Below are 14,006 nucleotides of genomic sequence, written 5' to 3' on the forward strand. Positions count from 1 at the left end.
TTTGAGCAGTGCCCACATCACTACCATGTCAAAGAAAGACTTTAAAGTAAAAGCATGCAGTAGTTCTTCACAAACTGCAATAAAAAAAGACCCTTCATGTCTGGCATGAGAATGAATACACCACAGTTTTTGATGTAACAACTAAAGACAATGAGCTGACAGCCATCATTGAAGACAAGGAATTCCTAAAAACGATGGCCCGGATTCACGTAGAAGCGCGTATCTTTGTGCGGGCGTAACGTATCCTATTTACGTTATGCCTCCGCAACTTTGACAGGCAAGTGCAGTATTCTCAAACCAAAGTTGCGGCGGCGTAGCGTAAATAGGCCGGCGTAAGCCCGCCTAATTCAAATGTGGAAGATGTGGGCGTGTGTTATGTAAATTTGATGTGACCCCACGTAAATGACGCTTTTTACGAACGGCGCATGCGCCGTCCGTGAAAGTATCCCAGTGCGCATGCTCCAAATTAACCCGCAAGAAGCCAATGCTTTCGACGTGAACGTAAATGACGCACAGCCCCATTCACGGACAACTTACGCAAACGACATTACATTTTCAAAATTTGACGTGGGAACGACGTCCATACTTAACATTGCTATGCCTCATCTACGCCTCATATAGCAGGGGTAACTTTACGCCGGGAAAAGCCTAACGTAAACGGCGTATCTGTACTGCGTCGGCCGGGCGTACGTTCGTGAATTGGCGTATCTAGCTGATTTACATATTTCTAGCCGTAAATCAGCGTACACGCCCCTAGCGGCCAGCGTAAATATGCAGTTAAGATACAACGGCGTAAGAGACTTACGCTGGTCGTATCTTAGTGAAATTTTCGTGTATCTGATTCTTAGAATCAGGCGCCAAGATACGACGGCTCGGACTCAGAGTTACAACGGCGTATCTGGAGATACGCCGGCGTAACTCGTAGGAGAATCCGGGCCTATGAGTAAGGTGTTCTAACAAGACAATTAGAGTACAATAAGCGTACTCAATCTTTCTAAGCATAGCCTGCTCTTCAAATTGAACCCATTGACCACAACAAGTTACTTTGAGTTGGAGGTCACATAGGGAAGTCCAATCTCTTCAGCGAAGAACAGAATCCCCTTATTGTCCCAGGTTGATATTACATCAATGTGCTGCTGGTTTGACATTACCACAAGCAAGTTCAGCACCAAAGACAGCACTTTACATGAGAAGCAGTAAGATCTGCAAGGATTTGGATTGTCAAGATAAAAAGATGCATATCCTCCATCCTTCACAAATGTTTCAAGTATCCAAAATGGCAAGGAAGTCACCCTCCGCCCCTCCCACCAGCTGCAGCTACTGCTGGGGCACACATGGAAGTTGTCAAAATGCAGAGCGGCAGGGAAGAGGGGCTGGTAAACATGTGTTTACCAAACCTCTTCTTTTCATGAATAAACACAGTGAGTGATCAGTACCAATCACACCTGTGTTCGTTCATCACTGAAGCATAGTAAACTTTGTCTATACAGAGACTTCTATTCACATCTACAGTACAGCTGAGGCTACAGAGAGGGGGACTATCTAATGCTATCTAAAAAAAAAGTGACATTAGAGGTCTGTTTGGACCCCTGTTATCTCACCAAAGCTCCCGTTCCCCCCCCCCCCAAAAAACATTTGTAAAATATATTAAAATTAAAATTGTACCTGTTAAATAAATAAGTAAAATTGCAAGAAAACAAACAAACATAGTAAGGTCTTGTTCTCGCAGGTAAGTAAGGTATAGTAAGGCCACGTTTACCTGCACCAGGATGCATAGGTGCTCCATGCATCCCCATGCAGGCAGTCCCATTAATGTCAATTGGGACACAGCGGCTGTATGGGAATGCACAGGTGTTCTGTTCATCCCTGACACAGAGGCTACATGGACACAACCACTGCTCCCAAGTGTGGGTGCTTGTCCGTGAACTGACACTGTCTGCATTTGGGACAATCAATGACTCATCAGCTGTCAGCGGGCTTCCCCGCTGACAGCTGAATGTATAAAAAAAGAATTGCCAGCTAAAAAACAAATTGTGAAAAAAACAGCATTATCATGGTAAACTCACTGGCCCGGATTCAGAAAGGATTCAGAAAGGAGTTACGTCGGCGTATCTCCAGATACGCCGTCGTTACTCCGAATGCGGGCCGTCGCATCTCGGCGTCTGATTCATAGAATCAGATACGCCTCAATGTTGCCTAGATACGAGCAGCGTAAGGCCCCGTACACACCATAGAATCCATCCGCAGATAAATCCCAGCAAATGGGTTTCAGCGGATAGATCCTATGGTGTGTACACGCCAGCGGATCTGTTTCTGCGGATATATCTCCCCTGGGATGGATTCCAGCAGATCGAATATTCGCTGACATGCAGAACATATCCATCTGCTGGAGTCCATCCCAACGGATGGATCCGCTGGTCTGTATAGACTCACCGGATCCATCCGTCCGAAGGGATCCCCCGCATGCGTCGTAATGATTCGACGCATGCGTGGAATTCCTTATATGACAGCGTCGCGCACGTCGCCGCGTCATAATCGCGGCGACGGCGCGACACGTCATCGCCAGAGGATTTCGGCGCGGATTTCAATGCGATGGTGTGTACACTCCATCGCATGAAAATCCGCCAGAAATCCTCGAGAGGATTTATCCGCGGAAACGGTCCGCTGGACCGTATTCGCGGATAAATTCTATCGTGTGTATGGGGCCTTAGTCTCCTACACCGTCGTATCTTAGGGTGCAATATTTACGCTGACCGCTAGGGGCGCTTCCCAAGACTTCCGTGTTGAATATGCAAATTAGGTAGATACGCCAATTCAGAAACGTACGTCCGCCCGGCGCATTTTTTTACGTCGTTTACGTAAGGCTTTTTCCGGCGTAAAGTTACCCATGCTATATGAGGCGTAGCCAATGTTAAGCATGGACGTCGGGCCAGCGTCAAATTTTGCATCGTTTACGCCGTTTGCGTAAGTCGTTCGTGAATAGGGCTTTGCGTAAGTTACGTTCACGTCGAAACCAATGAGGCTTTGCGGCGTAATTTGGAGCATGCACACTGGGATACGTCCACGGACGGCGCATTCGCCGTTCGTTAAAACCGTCATTTACGTGGGGTCACACTGAATTAACATAAAACACGCCCACATCTTCCAATTTTGAATTAGGCGGGCTTACGCCGGCCCTCATACGCTATGCCCCCGTAACTTAGGGCGCAGCTTCTTTCTGAATACAGAACCTGCCTCACTAGGTTACGGCGGCGTAGCGTATCTGAGATACGCTACGCCCGCACAAAGTAACGCCGGGCTTTCTGAATGCGGGCCACTTTTCCTTAATTTTCATTTCCTGGGGCATCTTGATAACAGCATACACTGGGTTGTGATTCCACCCCCACAACCATATAGAACTGGTTAACTATATGTTTCAGCTAGGCCCCAGCACAGCATTTTCTGTAACTATCACCTCAAGGGTGGTAATCTGTATGCTGCCATTAAGATGCACCAGGAAAGGAAAATTACAGGAAGGTGAGCGTACAATTTTCAGTTTTCCTGGCCCATCATGGCAGCATACACTGGGATATAACTGCCACTTGGGTGGTGCAAGAAAAAAACTAAAATGTATTAGCCGAGACCGGCCTGCCCCACTTGGATAACGGATCTGCCCAGCTCTACTGTCGTAAGCTGTGCCTAATCCATGTGATAGTGCGAAATAAACATATTCCTAGGCAACTATGCTGCCACCTTACAGATCGTTTCTGTAGAGACTCTGCTATCCGGAGGTTGCCATTGCCCTCGAGGAATGTGCCCATGAGCCCTTCGGAGTTGGACGCTGTAGGATTGAGTTGGCCTTCTTTATGATCTTGATCAACCAAGAGGATATGATGTGCAAGGATGCTGATGGAGCCCTTCTGCCCCAGTGGTGGATTACTAGAAGGTTATTCGGTTTTCTGAATGATTCAGTGACTGTCAGGTATGCCTTTATGTGCAATCCAACATCTAGTGGATGCAGTGTTCTTTGATCATTGAGAAAGGATGGCAGAATGATCTCCTGATTGAAATGGAAGGTGGTACTCACCTTCAGAATAAACCGTTCAGACGGTCTTTGGATTACTCTGTCTGGGTAGAATATAAGGTGAGGCTCTTTAGTAACAAAAGCTTAAATTTCAGATATTCGCTTTGCTGAGGTTATGGCGATGAGGAAACACACCTTTAGCGTTAAGTACCTTCTGAGGTTGACCCTAGCGGATGAAAATTTGAGTGTGATAATGATGACAGATACCAAGCAGGGAATATCCGTTTTCTGGGTGGCCTGGTTTTTAGACATGCTCTTATGGATGACCTGGGGATTCACGGCCCATTTAATTCCTGTAATGGCTGACACCTGGACTTAGGGTACTTCAATTCAGGCCCTTGTCGAGACCCATTTGCAAGAATTCCAGAACTTGCTACACTGCCGGATTCCAGGACCGCCGCTGGAAGAGGAAGCTCTGCCATATTTTTTGATTTGTGTTGTTTGTGGAGCTTTTTCTGGGCAACCAGACCTATGAACCTGTGCCTTTCAGTTTCCAGGCCATCAGATGCAGCCTTTCCGGAGCTGGGTGATTGATTGGTGCATTGTTGCTCCATCCTATTGCACAATAAAGGAACTCTGGAAGGTTTTCGTGTTCCATTGGGCCCACTGAATCATTGGAAACGCAGAGGTCATAGACCCCAGGATACTGGCACAGGATCTCACTGGCAGAGGTAATGCCGACAATGCTGTTTTTATTTTGCAGATTGAAGGGCCTATCTTCTTCCTTGAATCCATGCTGCCTTAATATCCATAAAAATACCACGCTGCCCTACAGGTAATCCGCTAACACTCCAAATAGACAAATAGCAAAAAAAGTCTTGGAGTCGAGACAAATGCTCCTGTTGAGGCCTTTTAGGTCTAGTACCAGGCGCAGATCCCCAGTTTTTTACTTTCTAGGAACAAAGGGGAGTAGAATCCTCTGCCCTGTTGAGATTTTGGCACGCTAGCGCGTTTCTGAAGAAGTTCCATGATGTATTTCACCATTATCTTCATGGGAAGGGTGATGTGCCTGGCTAAGCGCATAAAAGTTGCTTCAACTACTGCAGCTGTGATCAGAGGGTTTACCCTGCATTCTTTCAATGAGTATATCTTGCCAGCCTCCCACTGAAACCTGTATTTTTGTCAGGTTTTTGCCATTCATCCATGATAAGTTCATTGATAAAGAGAAAGATATATTGGGGCAAATCCACAAAAACCTAGCCTAACTTAACTTTTACCATTTAAGTTACACTGGCGGAAAATTTCTACCTAAGTGCCTGATCCACAAAGCACTTACCTAGAAATTTTCGGCCGTGTAACTTAAATGTCTCCGGCTCAAGGCGGTCCTCTTCTGCAGGGGGCGATGACAATTTAAATGAGGCGCGCTCCCGCGCTGGCCGTACTGCGCATGCTCGTGACGTAATTTTCCCGACGGGCAGCGCGCAAAATTACGTTACGCCGGGCTTTGTGGATTGCGACGGGACAATAAAGTTGCGTCGGGTAAAAAAAAAGTTACGCGCCGAAAAAAATAAAATTCAAAATTTAAAAAAAATTGTGGCGATCGAAAAAAAGGTCTGTTTTTACAAGGTGTAACTAGTTTACACTTTGTAAAAGCAGAACTAATTTTACGTATGCAAACGTAAACTTACGCAGAAAACACAAAGCTGAAAAGCTTTGTGGATCTCCGTAAGTCCTCATTTGCATACGCTAGGCGGCATTTCGACATGAAATGCCCCCAGCGGCGGATGCGGTACTGCATCCTAAGATCCGACAGTGTAAGTCTCTTACAGATGTCGGATCTTCTGCCTATCTTTGGAAAACTGCTTCTGAGGATCAGTTCCAAAGATAGGCACAGGGATACGCAGGCTGAACAGCAGTTCCGCCTGCGTATCCCTTTTGAGGATTTGGCCCATGGTACCTTTTTACGGTTGAGAAAATATATTTTGACTTTGTGCGGTTCTTCCTCTGCCTCCTGCCAGCCAGTGGCTTCCTTGACTGGTTCCACTAGGGATTAATCGAATCCAGATACCCCTTCAAATTCCTAATTTTAAGAGGAGCTATTCCACTTTTGTGGAGCTCGCGGAGCTGAAGCAGCGGTACTTTGGGCTTCAGCCTCTAAGTCGGGAGCAGATTCCTCCAAAATTGACCCCCTGATGGATTATCTGAATAAGTCCATTACCTCTCTGACATTTGCTTCTTTAACTTTAGTTTCCTTTTCTATACAGAAGCGGCAAGCCAGCTTATCTGGTAGGTACGGAGCCCCGCAAACCCAGTATGCATTATCCCCTGAGCAGGAGTTGTGACCCCAAGAGGCTGGACAATTGTGCAGAGAGGGTCACCTTGCTTGCTGGGAGGGATGATGATGATAGGAAGACCTGGAGTGACTTTTCCTTGACCAGAGGGTTATTTCCGTTTTGAAGAGGATGACCTGGGAGGCCTGTTATAGAACGACAGCATCAGTCATGTGCCTCTCTATTGATCTATATTCACTACTTACCCAACCACCTACCTTTTGTAAGCTGGGAGGTCTGCTTGGGTAGCGGTCTTCATAGACAGAAGGATAGTAACACCTAATGTATATAGTCCATGAATCGACAGACCATACAAGCGAAACCCAGCAAAGTGACAAGCTAACATAGCTCCATACACTTACATACAATGTGCCAGGAAGAATGATACAAAGGTACAGGCTAGAAGAGCAGCAGGGTCCCAACCTCTGTGAAGCAAAACCACCAGAGCAGCAAAGTCATAAAAACAGGAATTGCAGGGCGGAAGTGATGTTTTTGCCGAGCTTGCTCAAACGCCACCTGTAGACTCCAGAGCCATCTTGGAAACTGGCAAAGGAGATCCCCGCTGTTGTCACTGCCGGCATGCTCAGAATCCCTGAAGCATGGCAGCTTAGACACGAGTTTCACAACTCGCATTCGGCGCTCTATAAGTATTTATTCCAATCCAATCCAATCCAATCCATCTTGGAAAACATGAAGACAACAGGGCTTAGGAGAACAACAGCAGAAACATAAAAAAGGAAAGAAGTAAAAGAGAACCGCTGCAGAAAACCAGGTTTATTTAAAGCACTTTGCAATGCTGGCCAACACACCCCCAGGACCACCATACTGGGGTTCCCTCCATAGAGCTTGTTTAGAGGCTGTACAGGATGGGGGCTGAACCTAACTGATGCAAATGTGGTAAGGGGTAGTACGCAATCCGTCCAGTCCCAATCAGGTGAGGACAAAAAAAAGAGAATGTTGTGCTGGGGCCTGAAAACGTATAGTTAACTAGTCCTATCAGGTTGTGGGGGCGGAGCCACAACCCAGTGTATGCTGCCATGAAGATGTGCCAGGAAACAATATTGTCTGAGGCCGCAATGCAAATTGGTTGTGGCTTAAACTGCATCCAATTCGCATAACATTATAAAATACATTGATTTTAATGAGGCTGGTTCACATATGTGCGATGCATTCGCACAGCGCATTGCCCAAAAAAGTGTGCGTTTTCTAGGCATTGCGGTGCGGCTCAGATGCGAATTCAGGCCCATTATCTTCTATGGGCACGCATCTGATTCGCACATGTGTTGCGTTCTAAACAGGGATCAGAGGGGGAACTCCACGCCAAATTTCAAATAAAAAACTGGCATGGGTTCCCCTCCATGAGCATACCAGACCCTTAGGTCTGGTATGGATTTTAACGGGAACCCCCTACGCCGAAAAAACAGTGTGGGGGGTCCACCCCAAATCCATTCCAGACCCTTATCCGAGTACGCAGCCTGGCTGGTCAGGAAAAGGGGTGGGGACGAGCGAGCGCCCCCTCCTAAACAGTACCAGGCTGCATGCCCTCAACATAGGAGGGGTGGGTGCTTTGGGGCCGGGGGGCGCCCTGTGGCCCCCCACCCCAAAGCACCCTGTCCCCATGTTGATGAGGACAGGGCCTCTTCCCGACAACCCTGGCTGTTGATTGTCGGGGTCTGTGGGCGGGGGGCTTATCGGAATCCGGGAGCCCCCTTTACTAAGGGGGCTCCAGATCCTGGCCCCCCACCCTATGTGAATGAGTATGGGGTACATCATACCCCTACCCATTTACCTGGTGGAAAAAAAAAATCAATAAGAAACACTACACAGGTTTTTAAAATAATTTATTAGGCAGCTCTGGGGGTCTTCTTCCGACTCCGGGGGTCTTCATCCAACTTCGGGGGTCTCTTCCGACTCTCCGGTCTCTTCTCCCGCTCTCCGGTGCTTTCTTCCTTCTGCCGGGCACCACCGCTTTCTTCTTGCAGCTCTTTTACTAGTGGAGGCCCGGTCTTCCTCGTTACCTTCCTCCCTCTTCTCTTCTTGAGATGTTGACTCGATGCTCCATCTTTCTGTAATGCCGGTTGCACGGTGCGCAACGATTTATATAGGTGTAGCACTACCCCCAGTGGAGCTGCTGGATTTTTGGGCGGCACATTACCTCACGGCTCCTCAGAATTCCTAGGGGTGAATGATGCGTATTGCATATAGTAGTAAGTAAAGGAGTAAAGGAATGTCCAGACAGGTGCTCTTTGCAGTGCTCTTTATTACCCAGCCGGGTAAAAACAATAAACTTGTGGTGAGGAAAGTAAAGTTGAAGAAGAAGGGAGAATAGCAGATTCAGGCGTGATAATAGGGAAACAGCCCTGCTCCCAAGCGTAACACTTCTCTGCGCCACTCCTGCCTGAGTGGGTTTAGTGTACCCGGACAGGCCTCTCTGACTGACCTGGCACCCGGAGCATAACTCGGACAATTGTAGGATAAAGTCTCTGCCACAGACCCTCCTTGGTGAACTTGAACTTGAGGAAATAGTCTCTGCCACAGACCTCCCTCAGTGAGCCTCAGAAAGACACCTCTGCCACAGGCCATCTCTGGATTGAATTCTTGTAGATATCCCTCCTTGGATAAGTTACGCCTGGATCTCTTTTAACTTGTCGCCCAGGTACCGACTGACAAGTTGATCAATCCCTCAGTGTGCGGCTACCTTGATTTCCTGGTGGTTTGTCCAGGCCCTTTTGGGCCACCAGCCTCTCAATGGCGCTCCTCAGACTGACTTCCCACCGAACAGCAGTACAGCTTGGGATCTTCAAAAGTGGGAACCCAGTCTCTCACTGGGTCCCGGTCGCTGTTCAGATGCTCCGGGCCAGCATGGTCCCGGAACCAGGAACACCGCGTGGCACGCACGCCCAGTCCAGGTAGGCCATAACGCCGGTGCGCCGTGATGTTGTCACCCTAAAGGTGGGTGCCACATTCGATGAAGAAGACCCAGAACCGATCGTGTCTGCCCCATAAATACCCCTCCCCAGCATGCACAGCGAGGACAAACCCTCCCGATTGGCTGCTGGAAAAGAGCACCCAAACCTTGACTCCACTGCTGCCACCTGCAGCACCGGGGCTGGAAGAACACCCCACCGCAACAGAATAGCCCACAGCACAGCCAAGCTGAGACAGAGACCCTGTTTTGCACTTAACAATCTGGTTTAGAGTTTAACTACACTCTGATCTACCCTTAAATTTAACTAGCACCAGTACCATAAAGTACACAGGCATAGTACATAGGTATGGGGCGTGGTCACCGGGTGATGCCAAACGGTGACCACACCCCCGTATGACCTCACAGTCCCATCATTCCCCGGGACTGTGAGGTCATATGGGGCATGGTCACATCACCCGGTGACCGCGCCCCATGCCTATATAAATCGTCCCCACCCCCTTTTCTGACCGGCCAGGCTGCGTGCTCGGATAAGGGTCTGGTATGGATTTCGGGGCCCCCTACACCGTTTTTTCGGCGTAGGGGTTCCCGTTAAAATCCATACCAGACCTAAGGGCCTGGTATGCTCATGGAGGGGAACCCATGACGTTTTTTTATTTGAAATTTGGCATGGAGTGCCCCCTCGTGATAACAGCGGCGAGACTTCCCTCCCCTCTCCAAGGTCATCAAATTCGCAGCTAAAACGCAAATGAACCGCTGAACAGCTGATTGAGAACTTGGCAAAGAGAACGGAGCTCAAAAACACAACGCACAAGTGTGAATCTGGCCTGAGTGACACAGAAAAAGCAGACAGATCAGCAATGTCCACATTCTTTATCTTGTATACTTATCCCAGGTCCACCACCCAAAGTACTAAGAGGGTTACCATAACAGCCAGGCAACTAGCATATATATATGATGTGATTGCACAATCTTCTTCGGATTCGCCAAGTTGATATAGTGCTTAGCGCTTGTCTAATTAAATATAAGTTGAATGGATTGTTTAGTCCTTGGCACTACATATTTTCTGGTAAATGTCTATGAGATTGTACAAAGGGTGCACAATTTATAATGTGTGTTGCCAGCTTAAAGTGAAACTTTAGTGCTATTATATACAAAATGTAAACGTCAAGAAATGTGGACAGGGACAAGTCAAACAATTTGGTCAATTGGATCTGAAGTTGAAGCTATTTTGGGTGTAATTTGTCCATGATAAACACAATATTAAAATGATAATTGTCATCTCCTCAGGCAATGATAGCGATCACACCTCTGAAATTTGAAAAAATTTGTTAAAATCTGAGATTCATGATGTGACCCAAAAGCACATGACTGATGAGGCAGGGCGCAGGGCCCAGGACACAGAATCAGGCAACTTCCATCACATGATGAACCTGAAGGCTTTTCATACACAGGAGGAGGAAACATTAGAACTCTGATTTCTATTACCCTCAGCTGTGATTAGTAGAGTTTAAATACCGCTGTGCTGGAAGGAGAGGAAACAATTCACTTTTTTGCAATGCAGGCTGCAGTGGTGAGGGGTTGGTTGGTGCTCAGTGTCTGGCTGATCTCTGCTGCCCAGGCAGGAACACGTGAGTTTGTGTTTGAAGTTTTTTTTTTTTTTTTTTTTTTATTAATGGGATATGCTTATTGTTAAAGGGTCTTTCTTTTGAATTGTGTGAGGTAGTTTAAACTATAACATAATTTCTCAGTTGACTAAAACTGACTATTTAATGAAAAAGGTAATTGGCTCATTAGTTAATGCATGTATGGTCACCATGAGATCCTACCCCCCCCCCCCCCTCTTTCCCTGAATACCTCCTTTGAGTAGTTGCTCTTACTAGTCCTGCAGTATCACCCTATATGGGGGATATTGGTAATAACTCTAGGCTTCCCTGTAGGTAGAAATCACTACTTTTTTATATCCCTTTCTAAATTGTAGATGGCTGTGCCTATATACTTTGTGCTAAAAGGGTCTCTATTTCAGAGAGCTGGTAATCTGTGCATCTGTTTAGGTAGGTCCTTGCGTTTTTATGTGGCTTGCTTAATCCTGAAGACTGCTCATACGTTTGCTGCACACCCTTACAACCTGAACAGCACTTGCCTCTGTTTTAATTCTGGTGCTCTTCAAGTTAACGGAGTTCCACCCAAAAGTGGAATTTCTGCTTTAACTGTTTCCATACAGGGCTTTTATACACACATCCATACCAGGCCTATTCTGGCACTTCTCTCCTACATGTACAAATCATAATTTTTTTTTTTGCTAGAAAATTACGCAGAACCCCCAAACATTATATATGTTTTTTTTTTTAGCAGACACCCTAGGGAATAAAACGACGGTCATTGAAATGTTTTATCTTGCACGGTATTTACGCAATAATTTTTCAAACGCCTTTTTTTTTTTTTGGAAAAAAAATTAACAGTAAAGTTAGCCCAATTTTTTTTTTTTTTTTTTTTTTTTTTTTTTTTTTTTTGTAAAATATGAAAGATGATGTTACGCAGAGTAAATGGATACCTAACATGTCACGCTTTAAAATTGCGCACACTCATGGAATGGCGCCAAACTTTGGTACTTAAAAATCTCCATAGGCAACGCTTTGAAACTTTTTACAGGTTACCAGTTTAGATTTACAGCGGAGATCTAGTGCTAGAATTGTTGCTGGCACTCTAATGCACGCGGCGATACCTCACATGTGGTTTAAACGGTGTTTACATATGTCAGTGGGACTTGCGTGTGCGTTTGCTTCTGCACGTGAGTTACTGGGGACAGGGGCGTTAAAAAAATTTTTTTTTTTTACATATTTATTTCTTTTTTTTTTTTTTTTTTTTTACAGGTACTCTTTATGGAGAGATGCGGGGTCAATAAGACCCCACATCTCTCCTCCAGGCTGGAAAGCATGAAATCGGTGAAAAAAAATTCACCGATCTCATGCTTACTGTTGCTTAGCAGCTGCAATTGCGGCTTTGTTTACTTACGGGGACCTGTGCGTGACGTCATCACATCGCGCCCGGGTCCTCCAACGGTCATAGAGATGACTGGTGACCATCTGGTCAACAGTCATCTCTATGCTTCCTGCCAGCGCCGGACGATTCGTTCTCCGGGCCCCCGATGGCACGGGAGAGCCCGGAGAAGCACCGGATGGAGGTGGGAGGGGGGGGGATGTCCCCTCCCGCCGCCTGTAAGAACGATCTAGCGGCGGAACCTTTACAACCCCCTTTAAGCAAGTTTAACGTTTTGCGTTGGGATGCTCAAGTGCTACATTTAATAGTTTTGCACTATAAACAAGAGCAGTGATTTTTGAGAAAAATATCTATCTATCCTAGCTTTAGTAAATAAGCCCCATAGTGTCTGTATAGCAGTGCTCTGAAAGTGTAGGGAAATGTGGTTTGGGTCAGGCAGGCTCCTGTCAGTAGTATTCCAGGAACTGTTTTTATTTTGGCTATTAAGGCCTAAATTTTGGTTTCTGTGACTACTTCCAGCTTTCCTAGTGGCTACAAAATTGGTAGCGGTCAAATTCTAGTTGTACTTTAAAATTTCAATAGTCCACTTTAAACTTGCCATGGGAGCTTTGATGCGTCTTGTAATACTTTGGGCCACCACAAGAAACAATGTAAAATGGCATATGTTTGGCAATGATTAATATTTGGGAATTTTTTTTAATGTAGTTTAAGCAAGGGTCACAGTCCAAAAAATTTCAGAAAGGAAGCAAATATAAACTTTACAGCATAGTACTAGTGCCTTTCGCCAAGTGTCTTTGACTCTATTGAAATCCTGTGACTTTAATAGACTGCCTTTTGCAGCTAATTTAAAATTTGGTTGGAAGTGGGCTGGGTAAACTGTTCCACTAGAATGCCATAAATTCTAGTGATTCTCTAGGTCTAAGTAACTGTCCTAATAGTTTATTTCCAAAAGGTATACTGGTGACTCCAAACTTTCCTCAACTGGTCAGTCTCAACATGTGTTTTTATGGTACATGCATAACTCCTGTGGCAAATGCTTGTAATCTGGTAAGACACAACTTGTAAGGGTTGACCAATTCTTTCAGATTCACACGTTTGGTAATGCATGTCGGCATCAATCAACCTTTTTTCATGGTTTGGAATATCAAGAGCTAAAATTGTTTTTCTTACAGGTTTCCAAGATGTGTCAGAGTTTGAAAGGACTGGCCATGACAATCGCCTTGTACATGGTTGGTCCCCGACCAGCAGCTCTTGGGATGACAAGCTTTATCCTGCCTGGAAATCTGGTGATCCTAGATGGGAAAACTGTTGGAGAGGTAATGTCTAAGCTGTCACCATAATTTCATTACTACAATTTTTACAAGCTTTCAGGTACTAAATACAATGTTTCGTTTTTATAGTGGACCTGGCATGACATGTTTCTAAATGCATAAGTCTTCCAATGTGAGCACTTCAATGACTACTGCCCAAAAGGCATTACCTTAATGTCTGAGAAAGGCAAGGCCAAACCAGCCAGTCATGCCCTACTCATAACTTTGCTTTATGTATACTATATTTGTCAGAAACCTACTAGGTCTGTAGTTTTTGTCTTACAATTACTAGGACTAAACTATGGCCTCTGACTAAAGAGGGTTAGGGCTAGGACACCCTTGGGCAGTTGCGTTTTTTTTTTTTTTTGGTAGACTCCAAGACTTCTAAAGAGACAGCCATGCAGGGAAAGGCATCCAGGAAGACCCAACATCTGTAT

At 45.9% G+C, this 14,006-nt stretch overlaps 1 protein-coding gene across 2 annotated transcripts in view; it reads left to right on the forward strand.

Annotated features, from left to right (window-relative positions):
* The first annotated feature begins 10,799 nt into the window (after positions 1-10,799).
* The window catches only part of LOC120940169 (protein QNR-71-like), a 29,246-nt gene continuing 26,039 nt past the window's right edge, over positions 10,800-14,006 (forward strand). Inside the window, exons 1-2 of one of the 2 annotated variants that reach the window (XM_040352852.1) lie at positions 10,800-10,890; positions 13,432-13,575. In XM_040352852.1, the coding sequence (XP_040208786.1) occupies positions 10,818-10,890; positions 13,432-13,575 (217 nt within the window). In that variant the 5' untranslated portion in view covers positions 10,800-10,817. The remainder of the gene's footprint in view (positions 10,891-13,431; positions 13,576-14,006) is intronic. The other variant, XM_040352853.1, reaches the window with a different exon arrangement.

This window comes from Rana temporaria, chromosome 5 (assembly GCF_905171775.1).
Source record: "Rana temporaria chromosome 5, aRanTem1.1, whole genome shotgun sequence".
Classification (NCBI taxonomy): Eukaryota; Metazoa; Chordata; class Amphibia; order Anura; family Ranidae; genus Rana; species Rana temporaria.